This window comes from Nerophis ophidion, linkage group LG29 (genome assembly GCF_033978795.1).
Source record: "Nerophis ophidion isolate RoL-2023_Sa linkage group LG29, RoL_Noph_v1.0, whole genome shotgun sequence".
In the NCBI taxonomy this organism is placed as follows: domain Eukaryota; kingdom Metazoa; phylum Chordata; class Actinopteri; order Syngnathiformes; family Syngnathidae; genus Nerophis; species Nerophis ophidion.
In genome coordinates, this window is record NC_084639.1 from 10,374,623 (window position 1) to 10,396,821 (window position 22,199).

The 22,199-nt window shown below is 40.2% G+C and overlaps 1 protein-coding gene across 2 annotated transcripts in view; it reads right to left on the bottom strand.

Annotated features, from left to right (window-relative positions):
• Window positions 1–22,199, bottom strand: part of sfxn5b (sideroflexin 5b) — a 30,474-nt gene extending 8,275 nt beyond the window's left edge. The window contains exons 1-12 of one of the 2 annotated variants that reach the window (XM_061891652.1): window positions 21,961–22,199; window positions 12,146–12,214; window positions 10,132–10,209; window positions 9,994–10,020; window positions 9,879–9,933; window positions 9,781–9,806; window positions 9,630–9,683; window positions 6,924–6,980; window positions 6,727–6,792; window positions 2,899–2,989; window positions 2,712–2,827; window positions 2,472–2,557 (exon numbers count right to left, since the gene is read on the bottom strand). In XM_061891652.1, the coding sequence (XP_061747636.1) occupies window positions 2,472–2,557; window positions 2,712–2,827; window positions 2,899–2,989; window positions 6,727–6,792; window positions 6,924–6,980; window positions 9,630–9,683; window positions 9,781–9,806; window positions 9,879–9,933; window positions 9,994–10,020; window positions 10,132–10,209; window positions 12,146–12,214; window positions 21,961–22,017 (782 nt within the window). In that variant the 5' untranslated portion in view covers window positions 22,018–22,199. Of the gene's footprint in view, window positions 1–2,471; window positions 2,558–2,711; window positions 2,828–2,898; window positions 2,990–6,726; window positions 6,793–6,923; window positions 6,981–9,629; window positions 9,684–9,780; window positions 9,807–9,878; window positions 9,934–9,993; window positions 10,021–10,131; window positions 10,210–12,145; window positions 12,215–21,960 lie in introns of those variants that run through there. The other variant, XM_061891653.1, reaches the window with a different exon arrangement.

Consider the following 22,199-nt stretch of genomic DNA (forward strand, 5'->3'; position numbering starts at 1 on the left):
AATAAGACATTTCCTTATGACTTTAGCTCCAGACTTCTTTTGTTTGATTGCTATTGTCATTACTGCCACTAGTGGTGGAAAAGTGTATTACAACTGACTATGTATGGAATGTACATAATAACGCTGTGAGATAAATGCTGCTTTTTGACGCAGCTCTGAATCGATTGGAGAATGTGCATGTGTACCAAATGTTGTGACCGGGTGAATCTGTATATTTATGAAGTTTATTTTCGACTCCGTTTGAAAAAAACAAAACAAAACAGTGGTGATATTCGTCTTCAACATATGTATATTTAAAGATTGTACATTTTCCAAAGATACATTGTAATATTTTTGAAAAGGGCAGACGTGGTTTCAATCGAAATCTGGGAAAACATCCACACAAAACTATTAAAGCTGAATTAGTCATCTTACGCTGATTTCAATCATATTCAATAATTATATCTAACCTACTTACAGTTTACAACCTTGTCCAATGATATGAAAGCATGAGTTAATCACAAAGATTATTATTTATTTGACACATAAACCTTAAAGGCTTACGTCAGGCTGATTAGACGAATAAATACTAATCAAATTTACAGAATAAGAAGGGACTCATAGTTAACTGACAAACAATTTTTTACATATAATAATGTTGTGATGCAATAAAATAAACTAATGAATATGTTTAACGAAACTGTCAATAAAATTTAAGTGGAAAAGAAAAAACGTCTCCAATTTAGTCATAATTTTCGCGCTAAATTCAGCTCAAGACTTCAGCTGTTTGTTAGATATAGTCATTACTGCCACAAGTGGTTGGAAAAGTGTATTACAACTGACTACCACAGCTGAGAAATCGATATTTTCTGGCGGCCCTCTGGTTAGGAAACCCCGGACTAGACCAGAAGGAAGTGTTTTCTATTTCAATCGTCATAGTTGCCTTTGAAGAACATTCGTCGTGTTTTTGGTCTGAATTAAGCGAGCATAAAAATGGCTTAATGGACAAGAAATATAGTATGGGCCAGTAGATGAGACAAAACCAATCAGAGTGTGTTGTTGAGTATCGTGGCCACTGATTGGCCTTAACCCAATTGCTAGAAAACCCACTGTTTAATATGAGTATTTGGTGAAAATTGTTTTGTCCAACTAATTTCGGTGGTTCTTAAAGGCCTACTGAAACCCACTACTACCGACCACAAAGTCTGATAGTTTATATATCAATGATGAAATATTAACATTGCAACACATGCCAATACGGCCGGTTTAGTTTACTAAATTGCAAATTTCCCACAGAGTTTCTTGTTGAAAACGTCGCGGAATGATGACGCGTGTTTGTGACGTCACCGGTTGTAGCGGACATATTAGCCCAGCACCACTCATGGCTAAAAGTCGTCTCTTTTCATCGCATAACTACACAGTAATTTGGACATCTGTGTTGCTGAATCTTTTGCAATTTGTTCAATTAATAATGGAGACTATAAAGAATAATGCTGTTGGTGGAAAGCGGTGGATTGCAGCTGCCTTTAGCAGGGCGGTCGAGCGAACATGTTTCTCTACGTCAACCAGCAAGTTTTTGGATGGGAAAATTGTGATATTAAGTCATAATCAGTGGATTATGGGACCTCATCCTGAAGCTCAAAAAGGCAGCTGTGATCTTGGCTCCTCGGCTTCTCTCTGAGACACTGGCGTTCACCGCAGCCATCCGATTTTGAGGTATGACTTTACAATCTCACTAAAACACTATTAAAACAATAAGCAGATAAAGGATCTTCCAGAATTATCCTAGTAAACATGCTTGATTACATCTGAAACGCTGACAATGCCTGGAGCCGTCGCCTTTTCTTTTTTATTAGTGCCTCACTCTAACTTTCCTCATCCACGAATTTTTCATCCTCGCTCAAATTAATGGGGAAATTGTCGCTTTCTCGGTCCGAATAGCTCTTGCTGCTGAAGGCTATGATCATAAACAATGTGAGGAGCCCTACAACCAGTGACGTCACGCGCACATCGTCTGCTACTTCCGGTAAAGACAAGGCTTTTTTATTAGCGACCAAAAGTTGCAAACTTTATCGTCGATGTTATCTACAAAATCCTTTCAGCAAAAATATGGCAATATCGCAAAATGATCAAGTATGACACATAGAATGGACCCGCTATCCCCGTTTAAATAAGAAAATCTCATTTCAGTAGGCCTTTAAACTCACCATAGTGTTGACTGTGACACAACAGTTTGTTTACATGTAAAATCTTCCACTCCTTCTATGTCTTATGGTACCGTGACCAAAATATTGGTATCGGGACAACACTACAGTTAATGCAGATTAATCGCACAATTTATTTTGTACCTTAATTCTGCACGTAAGCAATTAATAATCACGATTAATCCAGTGTGATTAATCCGATGAAAACATTGCATTGTTTGACATCTTTAGACGAGGATCATCATTAGATTTCTCTATTAATCCATTTAGAAAGTTGTGTGTACGCACCCTTGCAGGTAGGACATGATGATGGGGGGCAGCACAAAGATGGGCATGGGGAGGACCACACGCGTGAAGGCCGTCTCTGCGATGGCCTGAGGACGACAACATTGTGCACACGCTCGGTTTCAAACGCACACACACATCATTTCCTCCGTCAGGGCATCAGATGGTATCCGAGTGACGCCGACGGGAAATAATATGTTCGGGGAAAAATACAAAAATGAAAAATAAAAAGACTTCACTCACGTGTCTGGCAGCAATTTTGGAGGAGCCCACCACGTTGCCGTCGGCGTCGAGCACATCGATGCCTTCAGACAGCTCGTTGTGTCTCATGAGGGCCACGTTGCAAATGTTGGCGCTGGCTGAGACGGCGCAGGACGACATACTTTTTAGTGGGAAACCCCGACTTAAGACGTACCCTGCGAGGACGTACCGACGGCTGGGAAGGGGACAAATCTCTGAATGAGGCTTCTGGTGGACGGACTCAGCTTGTTGGCCTTCTCAATCAGCAATTTCAGTCCCACCTGGCAAACACACACAGTCAATTAGCGTCTGGTTCTCCAAGTCGTAGATAGGTAGGTAGGTCTTTATTGTCATTTCACAAGTACAACGGAACTTTGATTTCAGCTCAAACTCTATCAAGATTAGACAAAAACAGTGGACAGGGTTACAGAACAGGAACGCTGATGGGTCGCCACAAGATGCCTCGTAAAAGATTAGAAAAACGTCAAAGCTGGGGGAGGATGAGTAAAAAATACAATCTAAACTGGTCTTCTTAGGAGGCCCTGTCTGGATTTGGAAAAAACCTTAATAGAAAAGCACATATACATATTACAACATACATCTCGAGACCTGCAACAGAGGGGAGGGAGTGGGGGCCACGGTGTCAGGCTGCAGCTCTTCAGGTGCTGCCCAGGTATCCATCACTCCTCAGGGATTTGCGTCAAGGGCGTTGGATAGGGTGTGGGGTATGTGTTTGTGACGTAGATTTTTGTGCGTGTGAAAGCCTGCCGCGTGTCTCTATTCCGCGGGCCTTGATGTCGTGCAATCACTCGTCCAAAGTCAACAACAACAGTTGTGTCCATGAGAGACAAGAAGGGAGTGTGTTGTGTCTTCGCCGCACTGTCCTTCGGGAGAGTCTCAAAGCCAGGGAAACTATCCAAGTTTGAGTGTTTTGCATGTGATTGAAAATTAAATTTGCTTTTCACTCCAAATTGTCTATGACTGGTCCTCAAATTCATCCTGTGGGTCAGACGGTCCGATGTTATCCAAATCAAAAGAGTGTCCACAGTTCTTCCCGCATCCTCCAATCATTTGTGGCAGCTTTGGCGTACTTTGAAGACTGGCAGAAACTTCCATTTTGTCGACGAAACAGAGCAACACTTACTCCAATCAGCAGATGTCAAACTGTTGTCATAATTCCAAATAAGTGGAGATCTTCACGTTCACGACTGGAAGGGTCGCCAGGCACGCGGCACTCCTTCTTCTCCCAAGAGTCCGTTGTGTGTCCAGCAACAACCGCTCAATCACGACAAGCAGGTTCCCCCATACCCAAGATCTTGTCAATTTTGTTGAGGCCAGTTAAATAGTTCCAATGTTTAGAATTGGAGAGCAGTGCAAAAAGAGGCAACAAGAACGTTAAGACAAGACAAAGAAGCAAGCAGGAGATATAAAGGAAAGGGGAGCGTCCACCCTCGTTAAAGTTAAGTACTAATGATTGTCACACACACACTAGGTGCGGAGAAATTATTCTCTGCATTTGACCAATCACCCTTGATCACCCCCTGGGAGGTGAGGGGAGCAGTGGGCAGAAGCGGTGACCGCGCCCGGGAATCATTTTTGGTGAATTCGATGAGTCGATGAGGGCCAGTGACAAAGTCCGCTTTTATGAATGTGGCAGGGGTCTTCAACGCTAATGTTTCACGGGCCACATTCTTAGCACCAGTGTCCTCTACAGTAGACATTTGCTTTTGGTCTATCCATTTAGTCCGGGGGTCAGAAACTCTCGGTTTTTAGTGCCGCTCTAGTGGTTCCCTGGAGCATTTTTAAAAAAGGATTGAAAATGAAAACATTGTTTTGGTTTTAGTATGTTTTTTGTTTGAGGTCAAGATGACACAAATCTTCCCAATTGTTAGAAAGTCGACTGTTTAATGGTTGTGTGTATGCTTCACAGATGAGAGTATTTGGTGAACGTCGTTTTGTCCTACTAATTTCGGTGGTTCTTGAACTCACCACAGTGTGGACTCTGACGCAACAGTTTGTTTACATGTAAATCTTCCACTCCTGCTTTGTTTAATTTTGTCCACCAAATGTTTTATGCTGTCTGTGATGTTATTGACTTGTGTGGAGTGCTAATCAGGCATATTTGGTCTGTGCATGACTGCAAGCTAATCAATACTAACATGCTATTTAGGCTAGCTGTATGTACATATTGCATCATTATGCCTCATGTGTAGGTATATTAGAGCTCATTTATTATCCTTTACTTTTATCCTCTTTGTGAATGATTTAGTTTTGCATGTCTCATGACACATTACCTGTATGTAATATAGGCTGCATTTCTGATGGTTGTTAGTGTGCCATGTTGTTCCAGACCACAGCAAACATTACCAAGCTTGCCAAAGGTTGTAATAAATGTATTAGAAGACAGTCAGTGAATACGTTAGCGGCAAAAATTGCAATTATACTGTACATGTCAAGTACAATGCTACAGTACTGTACATGTCATATACAATGGTATATGTAGGTATGAGTCAAATACAATAATACATGTGTGTATATGTCATATACAATAAGACTGTATATGTCACATACAATGGTACATTTGAGTATATGTCACATACAATACTGCATATGTCAAATACAATGGTACTGTATATGTTACATACAATCATACATTTGTGTTTGTCACATACAATAATACTGTATGTGTCAAATACAATATTACATTTGTGTATACTGTATGTCAAATACTGTAATACTGTATATGTCACATACAATGGTAATGTAAAAGTCAAATACAATAATACATTTTTGTGTATGTCATACAATAACACTGTAAATGTCAAATACAGTGGTACTATGTATGTCACATACAATGGTAAATTTGTGTATATGTCAAATACAATAATACTGTATATGCCATATACAATAGTACTGTATGAGTCAAATACAATGGTACATGTGTGTATATGTCAAACAATAATACTGTATATATCAAATACAATAATACTGTATAGGTCACATACAATGGTACACTTGTGTGTATGTCACATACAATAATTATGTGTATGTCATATACAATAGTACTGTATTAGTCAAATACAATAATACATTTGTGTATCTGTCAAATACAATAATATTGTACATGTCAAATACAATGTTACTGTATATGTCATATACAATAGTACTGTATTAGTCAAGTACAATAATACATTTGTGTATATGTCAAATACAGTAATTCTGTGCATGTCAAATACAGTGGTACTGTATATGCCACATACAATGGTACATTTGTGTATATGTCAAATACAATAATACTGTACATGCCAAATACAGTGGTACTGTATATGCCACATACAATGGTACATTTGTGTGTATGTCAAATATAATAATACCGTATAAGTCATATATAATAGTACTGTATTAGTCACATAGAATAATACATTTGTGTATATGCCAAATACAATAATACTGGATATGTCAAATACATGGTACTGTACATGTCACATACAATGGTACATTTGTGTACATGTCACATACAATAATACTGTAAATGTCAAATACAATGGTACTACATATGTCACATACAATGGTACATTTGTGTATATGTCACATACAATAATACTGTATGTCATATACAATAGTACGGCATGAGTTAAATACAATGGTACATTTGAGTATATGTCACATACAATAATTCTGCATATGTCAAATACAATAATACTGTATGAGTCAAATACAACATTGCATTTGTGTATATGTCAAATACAATAATACTGTATATGTTAAATACAACGGTACTGTATATGTCACATACAATGGTACATTTGTGTATATGTCAAATACAATAATACTGTATATGTCAAATACAACGGTACTGTATATGTCACATACAATGGTACATTTGTGTATGTGTCAAATACAATACTCTATGTCACATACAATGGTACTGTATGAGTCAAATACAATAATACCGTACATGTCAAATACTACAGTACTGTACGAGTCAAATACAATGGTACATTTGGAGAGCACTCACTGCAATGGACACAGCACTGGTCACAGCTCCAAAATAACCTTGGAGGAACCTGGACGTTGGCGTTGGCTGAAGGAACGTAAAACACATGTATAAGTATTAATGTACTGTAATAATACTTCACTCTCACGGCCTTGAGACAATTTAGTGTGACAAACTTCTAAAGTCGTGGTCAGCACTGAACAAGGCGGTGTTTTTACCTTGGTGGCGTTGCGGTTGGCGTAGTTGACACAGGCGTTGTGGCTCTGATTCAACCACTGCAGCAAACAAAAGGCCGTCAGTCAAAATAGAACCAAAACCAACAGATGTCTTGAACAAGATTGTCGGTAAAGTGCGACCACCAATTTCACTGTTGACTTCCAACCATTGTTTTCACCTTCAGAGGCCTCCTGATCGCTGCCATTTAAAATCAATGAGGTTGTAGCTTTCCACTTTTTAATCAATAATATATTTAAGTGTTGTTTTTGAGCAATTTGCAAGTTATTCAAAATCAACTGGATTCTTGTTTTTGACTTGAACAGTCCACAGCCAGCCTGTGCTACGCATTAAAAACCAATAGGCCGCTATTTGACTTCAACCATAAAAATTGCTAGGATTCTTGTTTTGGACTTTGAATTAAATAAAACTTTTGGAGCGCGACCAAAGACCCTCATTTATAAAAAATAACAATAATGTAGAGAGTCATTAAAGTAGTTTATTTTTCATCATTTTAATTGAAGGATGAAAAGGTAGAAAAATGTCAGAAGGTGCGTCACAGTGAAAAGTTTTTTTTTTTAGGACTACAGATAAAATATGGATTTCAGAACGTTAAATTTAAGTTATGAATGTAGGGAATAATCAAATTTCCCTTTTTCTCAATATTTTTAGACTGAAGGAGTTTGTTTGGCTCCTACGCAGCATGTATCAATAATATTATTAAGTTTTATTATAACCATTCAAGTATTTTTATAAGATAAATAAGTGTACAATTTTTTGTGTGTGTCAATAATATATAATATATCTTGTATGTGTGAAATATTGATTAACTGGAAAAAAAATGTCTGCTTTGCATCACTTGACAAACTAAACACATAAATACTAAATACTACAATTGGTGAACATTTTCATATTAGTAAAGGTTCATAATTCAAATTCCGATTATTTTTTTTTATTAGATACGTTATTTAGCCCTCCAAAAAGAATACAGTATTGTTACAGTGCTATTAATATGTGCCAAACTGAAAGTAACACCTTATTTATCATGAAATGGTGCTTTTTAATTGAAATGTTTTTGTGTGTGTTTGCGTACCGTATTTTGCCAGACTATAAGGCGCACTTGAAATCCTATTTTTACAAAAAACTCGACAGTGTACCTTATAACCCGGTGTGCCTAATGTAAGGAATAAGTTTGGTTGAGCTTACCGACCTGGAAGCTATTTTATTTGGTACATGGTGTAATGATAAGTGTGCCCAGTAGATGGCAGTCAATCAGAGATATGTGTGGGCTGCACTATGATGGCAACATGACTCAAGTAAACAACACCAACATTTTAAATGTTCCATTGAAAATATAGAACATTACACATGGCGCTCAAAAATCTATCGAACTGTTTTAGTTCCACTTTGGTAAGCTATGAAGCCGCACCGCTTGATGGATTGTTGCCGCATTAAACATCCATCCATCCATTTTCTACTGCTTGTCCCTTTTTTGGGGTCGCTGGAGCCTTTCTCAGCTGCATTCGGGCGGAAGGCGGGATACACCCTGGACAAGTCGCCACCTCATCGCAAGGCCAGCCAACAATTATACACAGACAACATTCAGACTCACATTCACACACTAGGGCCAATTTAGTGTTGCCAGTCAACCTATCTCCAGGTGCATGTCTTTAGAGGTGGGAGGAAGCCGGAGTACCCGAAGTGAACCCACACAGTCACGGGGAGAACATGCAAACATACAAGTATTATTATGGTGTGTGTATAAGGTAAGACATTATCTGGCATTTTGTTTCGCAATATTATGCAAAAGCAATTATTCTTACCTTCTGGTACCTGCTGATTTGTATTTAGGAAAATAATACATTCTGAAAAATTACGCGCGTCCGCCTTTGTAGTCTGTTTTGCGCCATATTCGATAAGCTTCTTCTATTTTCTCTATCTTCTTGTTATGGGACATTCATCCTCCACTGTTGCCATTTCTAATATAAAGTAGTGTAAAGTTCTTACTTATATCTGTCAGTTAACTCGCCATTGAAGCGCTAAAATATAACGGTGTAATGAGTTGACATTATCCACCCGAGGAACTTTAGTTATTAGAGAGTTCCGATCGGAAAATTTTTCACGGGACATAATCTGGCCTTGTTATTTACGGATAAGGAAAAGCTGCTCTGTTGTTGATTGAAGTAAAGTCTGAATGTCATTAAAACCGTTAGCTCCATCTTTTGACACTTCTTCCACCTCCGTCCTTGCACGCTACACCGTTACAACAAAGATGACGGGGAGAAGACGCTGCCGAAGGTGAGCCACGTAAATAAGCGGAAGTGACTGTCAGAAAGCGGCTTGAAGATGATCTGTAAAACATCATCTATGCAACATTTTGACCAAAGAACCATCATTACATGTTATGTCGATCACAAGGAAGTGTTTTAAATCTAGAAAAAAAAAAATAATAATAGGACTCCTTTAATGCGCCCTATATTCCGGTGTGCCTTTTCTATGAAAAAAGATCAAAAATAGACCATTCATCGGCAGTGCGCCTTATAATCAAGTACGCCCTATGGTCCAGAAAATACAGTAATATTCTACCTTCACGCACACATTGCATAACTAATGTCCATCTTTGACCTCCGCTACCTGGAAACAAAACACTAGAGTTCTTGCTCTGGCTGCACGTGAGGAGACCATGAAAGGTGTTGCATGCTGAGAGTTACCTGCCATACAATGGTGGACGCCACTGTCTGATTGGGCAGCAGGAGGCCAATCACCTGCAGTGGAGGACAGGAGCTTGCTTTAGTACAAAATAAGTCAAAACGAGCTTGAGAATGACAGATTAAAAATGTGACTGCAGCGCACGGAACTTACGATGGGCGTTCCGAAAGGTACGTAACCTGTGCGGGGCGGGAAAACAAAACCACTGAGCGAGGATAACAACGAGAAGGACAAAGATCTTCAACTCCTACCTGACATTCGGAACGGCATGAAGATCTTGTCGCCTGTGTCGGGATGAACGATGGCCTGAGGTGACATCACGACACTATGACATCATCGTGCCACTAGTGATTGCGGAGGACTCACCTGCTTCACCTTCTGGGCCTCCCACAGCTTCCCGCGGGCAAGGCCGCGCGCCGACAGGGGCCAGGGAATGGGCGGGGGGGTGAAAGGTCAGCGTGTTTCTGGCAAGGCGAGATAACTTAGTCTTGCTGAAAGACTCACCTGAAGGTCGGAGACCCCTGCAGGAAGCGTCCCGTGTTTAAAGTTGTCCAGGAGTTTGATGCTCTCTTTAAGACGCGTCTACGTCAAAAATGACATGCTTTGTTGGCACGGGAATTCTAACATTTTCAGTTTGGCGCCGTTTAATAAGAAATCTTGCCTGTTTTTATTACAATATCTGTTTGCTGAAAATGTGCCGAATAGACCAGGTCAATAACCATGAATTGTGCTTTAAAGTAGCATCTGCATAGCACTAAGTTATATGACCCAATTCAAACAACCTTCCATAGTCATGGCACACACAAAAATGCAACCAACACAAAATAGTCAACACACATGGTCACACATGACACACCCTGCTCACTGAACGTTGTGGATATTATAAAAAATTAAAAAAAAGCCCAATCAACATGCATAAAAAAATGTAATCCATTACCAAGCATGATGAGAAAAAGGTAAAAGACTCTCTCCACACTTATCCATGTTTGCCGCATTTTAGCTGCTTGATATTTCTGATTGATTATAAAACTTAAAAGGGAAGTCGTCAGAGAATTATAAAACTTTAAGGGAGGTCGTCACAGAAGTAAACAAAATAGGCGCACTCAAAATCCTTTTTTCCCCCTCAAAACTCAACAGTATGCCTTATGATCCGGTGCGCCTAATGTAACGGATAAGTTTGGTTGACCTTACCCACCTCGAAGCAATTTTATTTGGTAGATGGTGTAATGATAAGTGAGACCAGTAGATGGCAGTCCAACATAAGAGATAATTGTGGGCTTCACCGTTTGATGTGCTTCAACAGTATTATCATGGTGTGTGTATAAAGTAAGACATTATCTGGCGTTTTGTTCCCCAATATTATGCAAAAGCAACTTTTCCGGTACCTGCTGATCTGTATTTAGGATCTGCATAAATCTTGAAAAATTGCGCAGGTCCGCTTATGTAGTCTTTGCAGACACCGTAGTCGATAAACTTATTTTTCTCTATCTTCTTGTTATGGGACATTCATCCTCCGCTGTTGCCATTTCTAATGTAAAGTAGTGTTAAGTTCTTACTTATATCTGTCAATAAACTTGCCATGAAAGCGCTAAGACAAACCGGTGTAGTGAGTTTACATTATACACCTAAAGAACATTAGTTTTTAGAGAGTTTCGGTCAGACATGTTTTTTTACAGGACACATTTCCGGTGTTGTTTTCGGATGAGGAGATGGTGCTCTGTTATTGATTAAAGTAAAGTCTGAATGTCATTAAAACAGTTAGCTTTATCTTTTGACATTTCTTCCACTCCCCTCCTTGCACGCTACACCGCTACAACAAAGATGACGGGGAGAAGACGCTGCCGAAGGTGAGCCACGTAAATAAGACCGCCCACAAAACGCCACATCCGGAAGAGTCTGTAAATAAGCGTCTTCAAAATGATCTGTAAAACATAATCGATGCAACATTTTGACCAAAGAACCACCATCACATAATATGTAGACCACAAGGAAGTCTTTTACATTTAGAAAAAAATTATAATAATAAGACTCCTTTAATGCGCCCTATAAACAGGTGCGCCTTATATATGAAAAAAGATAGTAAAAAAGACCATTCATCGGCAGTGCGCCTTATAATCCGGTGCGCCCTATGGTCCGGAAAATACGGTATTTTATAATCATTATATATTTTTTATAATTATTTTTAGTTGTTATAGAATAGAATAGAAAGTACTTATTGATCCCTGGGGGAAATTCAGCACCACAGTTCGCTCACAATAGACAATAGAAATTAATAATAAATCATATCTAACATATATTATATATATCTAAAATATATGATTAATATAAATATATTCTACATATATTCTATTCTTGATAGAAATTAAACTATTATATTGTTTCATTTCATTTCTATTTTAACATATGCATTCTTAATGTATTATATTTAGTTGTTATGTTACTTTTATATCAAAAGCATGTTGTCCAAATGTATCAATTGGACTTGAAAGGTGTGTTTCAAGGTGTGAATGTGTCTAACCTCCGACACAAACAGTGTGCTCGGGTCAATGATGTCCACAAAGTGTCTCAGACGGCCCAGAAATGAACCCTGGAAGAGAAACAACTACGTTATATTCAATATTACAGTCCTTATATCCTCGCGTTGCACTTGTGTGACACTTTGGGGTTAAAAAGTCACTTCCTGTAGGTTTATTAAGGCTGTATGATGGTCACAGTTTGATCAGACAAAAAAAACTTCCCTGGCTCTCGGGTTTTTCAGTCCCCAAATGGTTAAAATTCGAAAAAGTGGATAAAAAACAGAGTTTGCATGCAAAGAAACGTCCCTGTCAGCTGTTGCCAACAGCAAAGTGAGTGCCAACAGGCCCATTATAGCGCCGGGAGCCACTTTGGACAGAAAATGGACCAAAACAAGGCAGCTTCTCTATCACGATCCTTCCAACGGACATTCATCGATTGTATCATTTGGCGACGTTTTAACGATGGCTGTCAACGACCTTCAGTAAAAACCTGCACGGTGCCTTCGCTGACCCCCTTCTCTGCCTGTGTTGTTGAAGGCAGGCTCCATGTGACGAGCTGCCTTTAATTATGCATGAGTTCCAGCTCTCTGGAGAGAACACAACAAGGCCAGCACAGACGCAACGCAACACACTGCGTGCGCGCACGCGCGCACACACACACACACACACACACGCACGCGCATATTGCTGATACAAGAACTGCCCTGATTTTTTTTGTTGTTGCAGCTGAATATGAGAACGTAAAAAAATGCCTGGATCTTACAATTTGATAAGCAAAATGGACACTGATAACCAGTAGGGAAGGGATTCAATATGGCCCCATTACTGGGGGTTAATCACTTTGCAATGCAGTCTGCTGAAAATGATGGAAAGCGCCACTCTACATAACAACTGTGGTGAAAGTTGGAGTTGCCACAAAAGACATTTTAAGATATATATTTTTTTGTTTTGTTTTGTTTTTATTGACATCCAGCATCAGACATTCCTATCTATTACATCATATTGTCTGCCCTAAATGTCAAAATAATATTTTGTTTAAATCTTAGCTTTTCTTCCTGTCGCTCACACACACCGGAAAATGACGCTAAATTTAAGATAATGCTGGCCAGTAAGGCCGAATCCACAACAACCGTCGATCTGTTTAGAAATATGACACAGCACGGAAAATAAGAATAATTATAATAATTTGAGGATTTATTTCAGTCGTAGATTTTTGCATTCAAATAAACATTTTACTACATTTTATCTGAAACAAAAAGCACACTATGGTGGTCAAATAAGTCTCAAAGGTAAAAAAAAAAAACAGAATTAAAAACTATTAAAATGGAAAAACTGGATTATAGTGTTTTTCATATTGCGATTGTGATTTAAATGTATAATTGTTGCAATTGTTATCTTTTTACTTGTTGTGTTTGTTACTCATATATATCCAGGTTTTCTTTTAATCTATATTAAAAGTTGAGCTTTGGTGGCACAATAAATACTAATGAATAATCGTGTATTAATCGTGATAACAATGTCAATCAAAACGATCATGATTATTATTTTCGACACAGTCGTCCAGCCACAACATCCCTGGCAAGCTTTGAACACAAACATGTCAAGCTTGTCACTGACAGTTTGTTTTTGTTCTAGTTTTTCCTCTGTAGTTTGTGTTTTATTCCTGTCAGCGCTCTTATTTTGCTTTAGTTTCCTACTTGTCTCCCCTCACCTGCAGCTGATTGGCACCTGGCCACACCTGGTGTCGATCAGCCGGCTGCTTTTTAGATCTGCCTCGCCCTCCAGTCAGTGCTGGAGTATTGTGAGCTGTTCCCTGGTTTTTGTTTGCTGCATCCTGTGGACTGTGTCCTGTCTCCAGTTCTTCTTGTTTCCTGGTTTCCGGTTTGCCTGTTTTGTGTTTTCCCTGCATTTTTTGAACATTAAAATAATGTCTCCCTACAATAGGCCTGCCATCTCTGCATCTTGGGGTTTGTCACCAACACTTCTTGATTGAATACTCAAACCAAATGCGAACCCCGCAAAGATTTCTATGGCGGAGAGGCTTGACAGGATCCTGGCACTGATGGCCTAATCCCTGTTGTCTGTGGGCCTATTTGGGGACATCGTGAGTGTGGGGGCTATGAGTAGCTGTGCAGCTGGGGAGGCACAGCTACTTCTAACCCCGATGGGCCTGCGGACGCCACCATCTACTCCGGTGGTCCTGCTGACGCCGCCATCAACCCCGGCAGAAGAGCTGCCGGCTCCTCTGGCTCCGCCCAGGCCGACAGATGAGCTGAAGCTGGCTCCTCTGGCTCCGCCCAGGCCGGCAGATGAGCCGAAACCGGCTCTTCTGGCTCCGCCCAGGCCGACGACATCGTATTCTTTGTCTCCGGCTCTGCCCACGCCGACAACATCAGCTTCCTCGTCTTTGGCGGGGCGTCGTCATGGCTTCGCCAGCGTCTCCAGCATCGTCGCCTCCGCGATCTCCAGCTGGCCTGATGCACAGGCGGCCATCAGGCGCTGGGATGCGGCCCTCTCGTCGGCCACGAATGTCGCCGTTCAATGGGCGATCACCTCGCCAATTCCAGTGGCGTACAACTTGCCGTCGCCACCTGACTCTTACCCGCTAGTTGCGGGGACACTTGGCCTGGCGGCCAACTGCCCTGTCCAGACTCCGCCCTCCCGTGACTTTGGACTTTTTTGTTTTTTCCAGAACGTCCGGAATCCGTTATCGGAAGGGGGACTACAGTCAAGCTTGCCACTGACAGTTTGGTTATGTTTTAGTTTTTCCTTTGTTTGTTTTATTTCCTGCTCGTCTTCCTGAGCGCTGTTTCCCTTCACCTGCGGCTGATTGGCACCTGGCCACACCTGCTATTTAAAACTGCCTCGCCCTCCAGTATTGCGAGGTGTTCCCTGGTTTCTGTTGGCTGTATCCTGTGTGCTGTTTCCAGTTCTCCTTGTTTCGTGGTTCCTGTTTGCTATGTCCGGTTTGCCTGGTTCCTGGTTTGTGTTTTCCCTGCATTTTTTGGCAATTAAAATCATGTTTTCCTGCCATCTCTGCAGCTTGGGGTTCGTCACCAACAGTTCCTGACTAAACACTTCTTATTCAACTAAGGACCACTATAGCAAATAGCTGGCTAAGATATGCCTGTGATATGATTAATTGATTTTGGACTTCTACAATTCAGCATGGTGTCATCCGTCTTGTCAACAGGATGAAATATGGTCTAAAAAACCTTTGACAAGTTGACTTCATTTGTAAGAGCAGCTCTGAAGCACACTGGATATTGATTGTTTGTTGATTGGACAGAAAGCCAAGACTATTGTTTGATCATTCTTATATAATCTCATCAAACAAAAATATATTTTTTTGCTCCACGTCTAAAAATAAATATGTTTAACAAGTGATTATGTTGACTTTTTTTTTACTTTAACATTGCCAACACATATTTGGGTATATGCGTTTTTGTTTTTACATATTTAAAATTACTGTAAGCATGCAACTTTTATACAGTGTGTTTTTATAATATATATATTTGAAGAAGAGAGTGCCTATGGGTGTTCTCATTCATCAGATTATTGTTCTTGAAACTGATCAGTTGTCTTGGAAGACGTTTGGCCTCTCATCCGAATTGTTTTCATCAGCACTTTGAATTGTAATTTCCCACTTTCTTATCTAACTCTGCAGCTATGCACCTTAGAGTCATAACTTGGAATGTGTCTCAAGCGAAATTCAACAAAAATACAACGAAATATGAACGCAAAGGGTAAAAAACAAACAAACACCTACAATCTGATTTATCACTAAGCTTAAAAGCCTACTGAAACCCACTACTACCGGCCACGCAGTCTGATGATTTAATCAATGATGAAATATTAACATTGCAACACATGCCAATACGGCCTTTTTAGTTTATTAAATTACAATTTTAAATTTCCCGGGAGTTTCGTTTTCGAAACGTCGTGTAATGATGACATGTACGCAAGACGTCACGGATTTTTAGGAAGTATGAGCGCTGCGCACACACACAGCTAAATGTCGTCTGCTTTGACGGCATAATTATACAGTTTTTTGGACATCTGTGTTGCTGAATATTTTGCAATTTTTTCAATTAATATTGGAGAAGTCACAGTAGAAAGATGGAGTTGGGAAGCTTTAGTCTTTAGCCACACAAAGAACGAGATTCCTCTACAGAATCTACTCTCTGGTCAACAAAAGCACCTTGAGGATTCTAGCAGGAACTCTCATTCAACCCTTTTTCGATTACGTTTGCACCTCCTGGTACCCCAGAACCTCCAAAACCCTCAAACCTAGTCTCCAAACATCCCAGAATAAGCTAGACCTCCACCCCAGATCACACCTCAATCCAACCCACTTCTCCAAAGTGGGCTGGCTCAGGGTGGAGGACAGAGTAAAACAACTTGCACTGAGCCTAGTCTATAAAATCCGCTACACCTCCTTGATACCGAAGTACATGTCAAACTACTTCCTTAACGTAAATGACCGCCAAAACCACAACACCAGGGGGAGCTCCACAAACCACGTTAAACCCTGATTCGGATCTAACAAAGGTTTTAACTCATTCTCTTTCTAAGCCACATCAATGTGGAATGCAGTCCCAACGGGTATAAAAGGAAGTGCATCTCTATATTCCTTCATAACCGCTCTAAAACAACACCTCCAGGCAACTTCGACACTTTACTAATACCCTCCTCCATTCACATCCCATCTCCCTGGATAATAAACAACCTAATGTAAATAATCAAATGTACTTCTAATGTATATACTGTACTTTTTTTTCTTATGCTATGTGAACTCACTATGTTCTCTGCTGGCTGTACATATCCTACTAAATAAGACCTACACTGTTTCAATGTCCACATTTCTCTGTTGATGCAATTGTTGATGACTGAAGTACTGATATCAACCAAAGCTCCTCATCCCACCCCCCGGATTGTAAATAATGTAAATAATTCAATGTACATACTATGATGATTAACCTGTGTGATGACTGTATTATGTTGATAGTATATATTTGTACCATGAATTGATTAACGTGGACCCCGACTTAAACAAGTTGAAAAACTTATTCGGGTGTTACCATTTAGCGGTCAATTGTACGGAATATGTACTGTACTGTGCAATTTACTAATAAAAGTATCAATCAATCAATCAAAACAAACACACAGTGATTCCTTGTTTAAAATTCCTGGAGGTGAAACTTTCCTATGGATCAGAGCGCGGTCAAGAGAACAGGGATCCCGACCAAATGTCAACCAGCAGGTTTCGGTGAGAAATTTGTGGTTAAAGAGTCAGTTCTTACCGGAGAAAAGCTGAGCTTGTGCCGTCCATAGCTGCCGTCGACACCCCTGAGACACTGCGCATCAAGACACCCTTGGAGACACCCTTCCGACTATCAGGTAATATTAAACTCACTAAAACACTAGCAACACAATAGAAAGATAAGGGATTTCCCAGAATTAACCTAGTGAATGTGTCTAAAAACATTGTAATCTGTCCCAATGCAATCGCGTTTTTTTTTTGTTTTTTTCTAGTCCGTCGCTATCAATATCCTCAAACACGAATCTTTCATCTTCACTCAAATTATTGGGGAAATTGTTGTTTTCTCGGTCCGAATAGCACTTTTTATTGGAGGCTCCCATTAAAAACAATGTGAATATATGAGGAGCCATCAAACGTGTGACGTCATCGTCTGCGAATTCCGGTAGAGGCAGGGCTTTTCTCTGAGCACCGAAAGTTGCGAACTTTATCGTGGATGTTCTCTACTAAATCCTTTCAGCACAAATATGGCAATATCGCGAAATGATCAAGTATGACACATAGAATGGACCTGCTATCCCTGTTTAAATAAGAAAATGTCATTTCAGGAGGCCTTTAAGAACTTTGTCGTAAAAATCTCCTTCCACGTCATCCCTGACACCCGCATTTCAGTCTGGACGCTCTAGAAACCCTCTGTGGAAACGCTCCTCACCCACACTGCTTGGTGCCTCGTCTAAGCTGCTGTGACTTAGATTACCATAGTAACTAATTAGATCAACATAGTAACTAGTATTTTAAAGTTAAAGTACCACTGATAGTCACACACACACTAGGTGTGTTGAAATTACCCTCTGCATTTGACCCATACTCTTGCTCCGCCCCCAGGGATGTGAGGGGAGCAGTGAGCAGCAGCTGTGGCCACGCTCAGGAATCATTTTGGTGATGTTACAAAAAGCACAGATTCCAACCATTGAAATAATTGGTATAGTTCAAGATTTACGGTCATTTGAAAACATCACTGCACATCATAACAACAGCTACACTTTCCATTTTAAAGATCTAAAACAATTATTTGGTAATGTCCGGCAGGCCGGATTGAAAAGCTTAACGGGCCGCATTAGGCCCCCGGCCACCGGCCCTTAATTTGCCCAGGTCTGGACAAGACGTAGCCTGATTTGCCCTGTTTCATTCTCATTGTGCCAAAGGTGAAGTGCGCTTGATTTTGCACTTTGCTCACTTGCAGAAGGGTAAAAGAAATAATTGACATGGCGGCTGCAGCTGCGTAAAGACAAAAAACAAAAAAGTGCTTCAAATGGGAAGGTCACATGTTCCTTGCCGTGGAAATCATTTTTCATTTGTGAGCGAGGGGGAAACTGAGTAATGGGCTTCACGTGGATGGGAGCAGCCCATCAATCTTTAAGGGCCAGGTTGTGATAGAAAAGGTGGGGTGGGGGGGTCAAAATGTTATTGCGTCGTGTCTGATTTACACTCTAGGTCAGAGCTGGGGAAAATAAGGCCCAGGGCTCGTTAAGCTTATCAATCTGGCCCGCCAGACATTCCCAAATATTTTTTTTGTTTAAGATGTAAAGTGTAGCTGCCATTATGTTGAGCAGTGATGTTTCCTAATGACCGTAAGTCTTCAACTATACTAAGTCTTTCAATGCTTGGAATCTGCACTTATGGGTGATATACCAGTTACTATGGTCATCTAATTAGTTACTATGGTAATCTAATTAGTTACTATGGTCATCTACGTCAGTGGTTCTCAAATGGGGGTACGTGTGGGGTATGCCAAGGGGTACATGAGATTTTTTTTAAATATTCTAAAAATAGCAGCAATTCAAAAATCCTTTATAAATATATTCATTTAATAATACTTCAACAAAATATGAATATAAGTTAATAAACTGTGACAAAAACATACAACGATGCAATATTCAGTGTTGACAGCAAGATTTTTGTGGACACGTTCCATAAATATTGATGTTAAAGATTTCTTTTTTTGTGAAGAAATGTTTAGAATTAAGTTCATGAATCCAGATGGATCTCTATTACAATCCCCAAAGAGGGCACTTTAAGCTGATGATTACTTCTATGTGTAGAAATCTTTATTTATAATTGAATCACTTGCTTATTTTTCAACAAGTTTTTAGTTATTTTTATATCTTTTTTTTCCTAATAGTTCATGAAAGACCACTACAAATGAGCAATATTTTGCAGTGTTACACAATTTAATAAATCAGAAACTGATGACAAAGTGCTGTATTTTACTTCATCATCTCTTTTTTTTTTCAACCAAAAATGCTTTGCTCTGATTAAGGGGTACTTGAATTAAAAAAAATGTTCAGGGGGGAACATCACTGAAAAAAGGTTGAGAACCACTGATCTACGTCACAACAGCTCAGACGAGGCACCCAGCAGTGTGGACGGGAAGCATATCCACAGATGCGGAAGGAGATTTTCACAACAAAGTTATAAAGCTTATGGATTGATTGATTGATACTTTTATTAGTAGATTGCACAGTTCAGTACATATTCCGCACAATTGACCACTAAATGTTAACACCAGAATAAGTTTTTCAACGTGTTTAAGTTGGGCTCCACGTTAATCAATTCATGGATGATATACCAGTTACTGTGGTCATCTAATTAGTCACAATGGTCATCTACGTCACAACAGCTCAGACGAGGCACCCAGCAGTGTGGGCGGTTAGCGTTTCCACAGACGCGGAGGGAGATTTTCACAACAAAGTTCTAAAGTTTAGTGATAATTCAGATTGTAGGTGGGTTCATGTTGTAACCTTCACGTACGTATTTCACTCTTTGTTGCATTTTTTTTGGGTTTCAGTTCATTGTAAAATATATTGATCGAAAGGGGGCGTGACATGCATTCATATTGTCAATATTCAGTGTTCTATCCTTCATAGAAAAAATTAAATTCCATTACGTTTGTTAAGGCGGTCTGTCATAACGTTTTTGGCATTCAATCAGACATTACTGTGAGGTTTTGTATTAGTGTTACTAAAAATAGATATACCGGCCCCCAGACACATTTTTTTTCTCTAAATGTGGCCCCCGAGTCAAAATAATAGCCCAGGCCTGCTCTTTGTGCAAAAAACACGCTATGCCCACGCAGCAGGGTGCAGTTAAAGGCCTACTAAAACCCACTACTACCGACCACGCAGTCTGATAGTTTATATATCAATGATGAAATATTAACATTGCAACACATGCCAATACGGCCTTTTTAGTTTACTAAATTGCAATTTTAAATTTCCTGTGAAGCGTCGAGTTGAAAACGTCGCGGTATGATGACGTGTGCGTTTGACGTCACCAGTTGTAGCGGACAATATTTTCCAGCCCGATCCAAGCTATAAATAGTCTTCTTTAATCCCATAATTACACAGTATTCTGGACATCTGTGTTGCTGAATCTTTTGCAATTTGTTCAATTAATAATGGAGAAGTCAAAGTAGAAGGATGGAGGTGGGAAGCTTTTAGCCTTAAGGCACAAAAACACAGCCGATGTTTCCTTGTTTAAAATTCCCGAAGATGAAGCTTTACTATGGATCAGAGCGGTCAAGCGAACATGGATCCCGATTACATGTCAACCGGCAGTTTTTGGTGAGAAAATTGTGGCAATAAGTCGCCTCTTACCCATCAGCGTTCTTATTCTGTAACACTGTACACTGTTTGTTTGTCAAAGTTTCATTGTACTTGTTGCAATGACAATAAAGACCTACCTTACCGGAGACATCAGCGGAGCTTCCGTCCTGCTGCAGCTGCCGTGACTTCCCTCAGAGACTCTGGCGTCAACACACCGGTGGCCACACTCCTCCGACTTTCAGGTACTATTTAATCTCACTAAAACACTAGCAACACAATAGGCAGATAAGGGATTTTCGAGAATTATCCTAGTAAATGTGTATAATAACATCTGAATCGCTCCCGGTGCAATCGCCTTTTTTTCCTTAGTGCTTCACTCTAAATTTCCTCATCCACAAATCTTTCATCCTCGCTCAAATTAATGGGGAAATTGTCACTTCCTCGGTCAGAATCGCTCTAGCTGCTGGTGGCCATGATTGTAAACAATGTGAGGAGCTCTACAACAAGTGACGTCACGTGCACACCGTCTGCTACTTCCGGTACAGGCAAGGCTTTTTTATTAGCGACCAAAAGTTGTGAACTTTATCGTCGATGTTCTCTACTAAATCCTTTCAGCAAAAATGTGGCAATATTGCGAAATGATGAAGTATGACACATAGAATGGACCTGCTATCCCCGTTTAAATAAGAAAATCTCATTTCAGTAGGCCTTTAAACCTGCAGCGCCTGCTCGTAAACTCGTCGCGGTCATAAAGTACTTAAGTCATTAAATGTCACGCATTTCACTTAAAAAGTTGCTGGAATTCTGCAGAGGAGCGAACAAAAGACGCCAAGTTTGGCTGCAAAGTGGAAGCATCCCGAGGACGAGGGGGGCGGTTTCCCCACCAGAGACCCCCCCTCGAATGATAAAACCACACAAACAAGATAACAAATTAGGATAAAGACCAACTCACCTGATCGTAGCGTGAGCCCCCGAGCCGGAAGGCAGGGCAAGCCGCCGCTTCCGCCATGACAGCCGAGTTCCTATTTATTATTAAATGGAGACGGCGAGACCGTCCTCAAGTACTCAACTCTCCTCCGTCGTTCAAAGTAAGTGAAAAAAGGAGGGCAGCATGCGCAAAGCCTGCTGGGAAGTGGAGTCCTCTTGCCCCACTTTAGCCACCGCGTGCTTAGCAACAACGACCACGCGAAT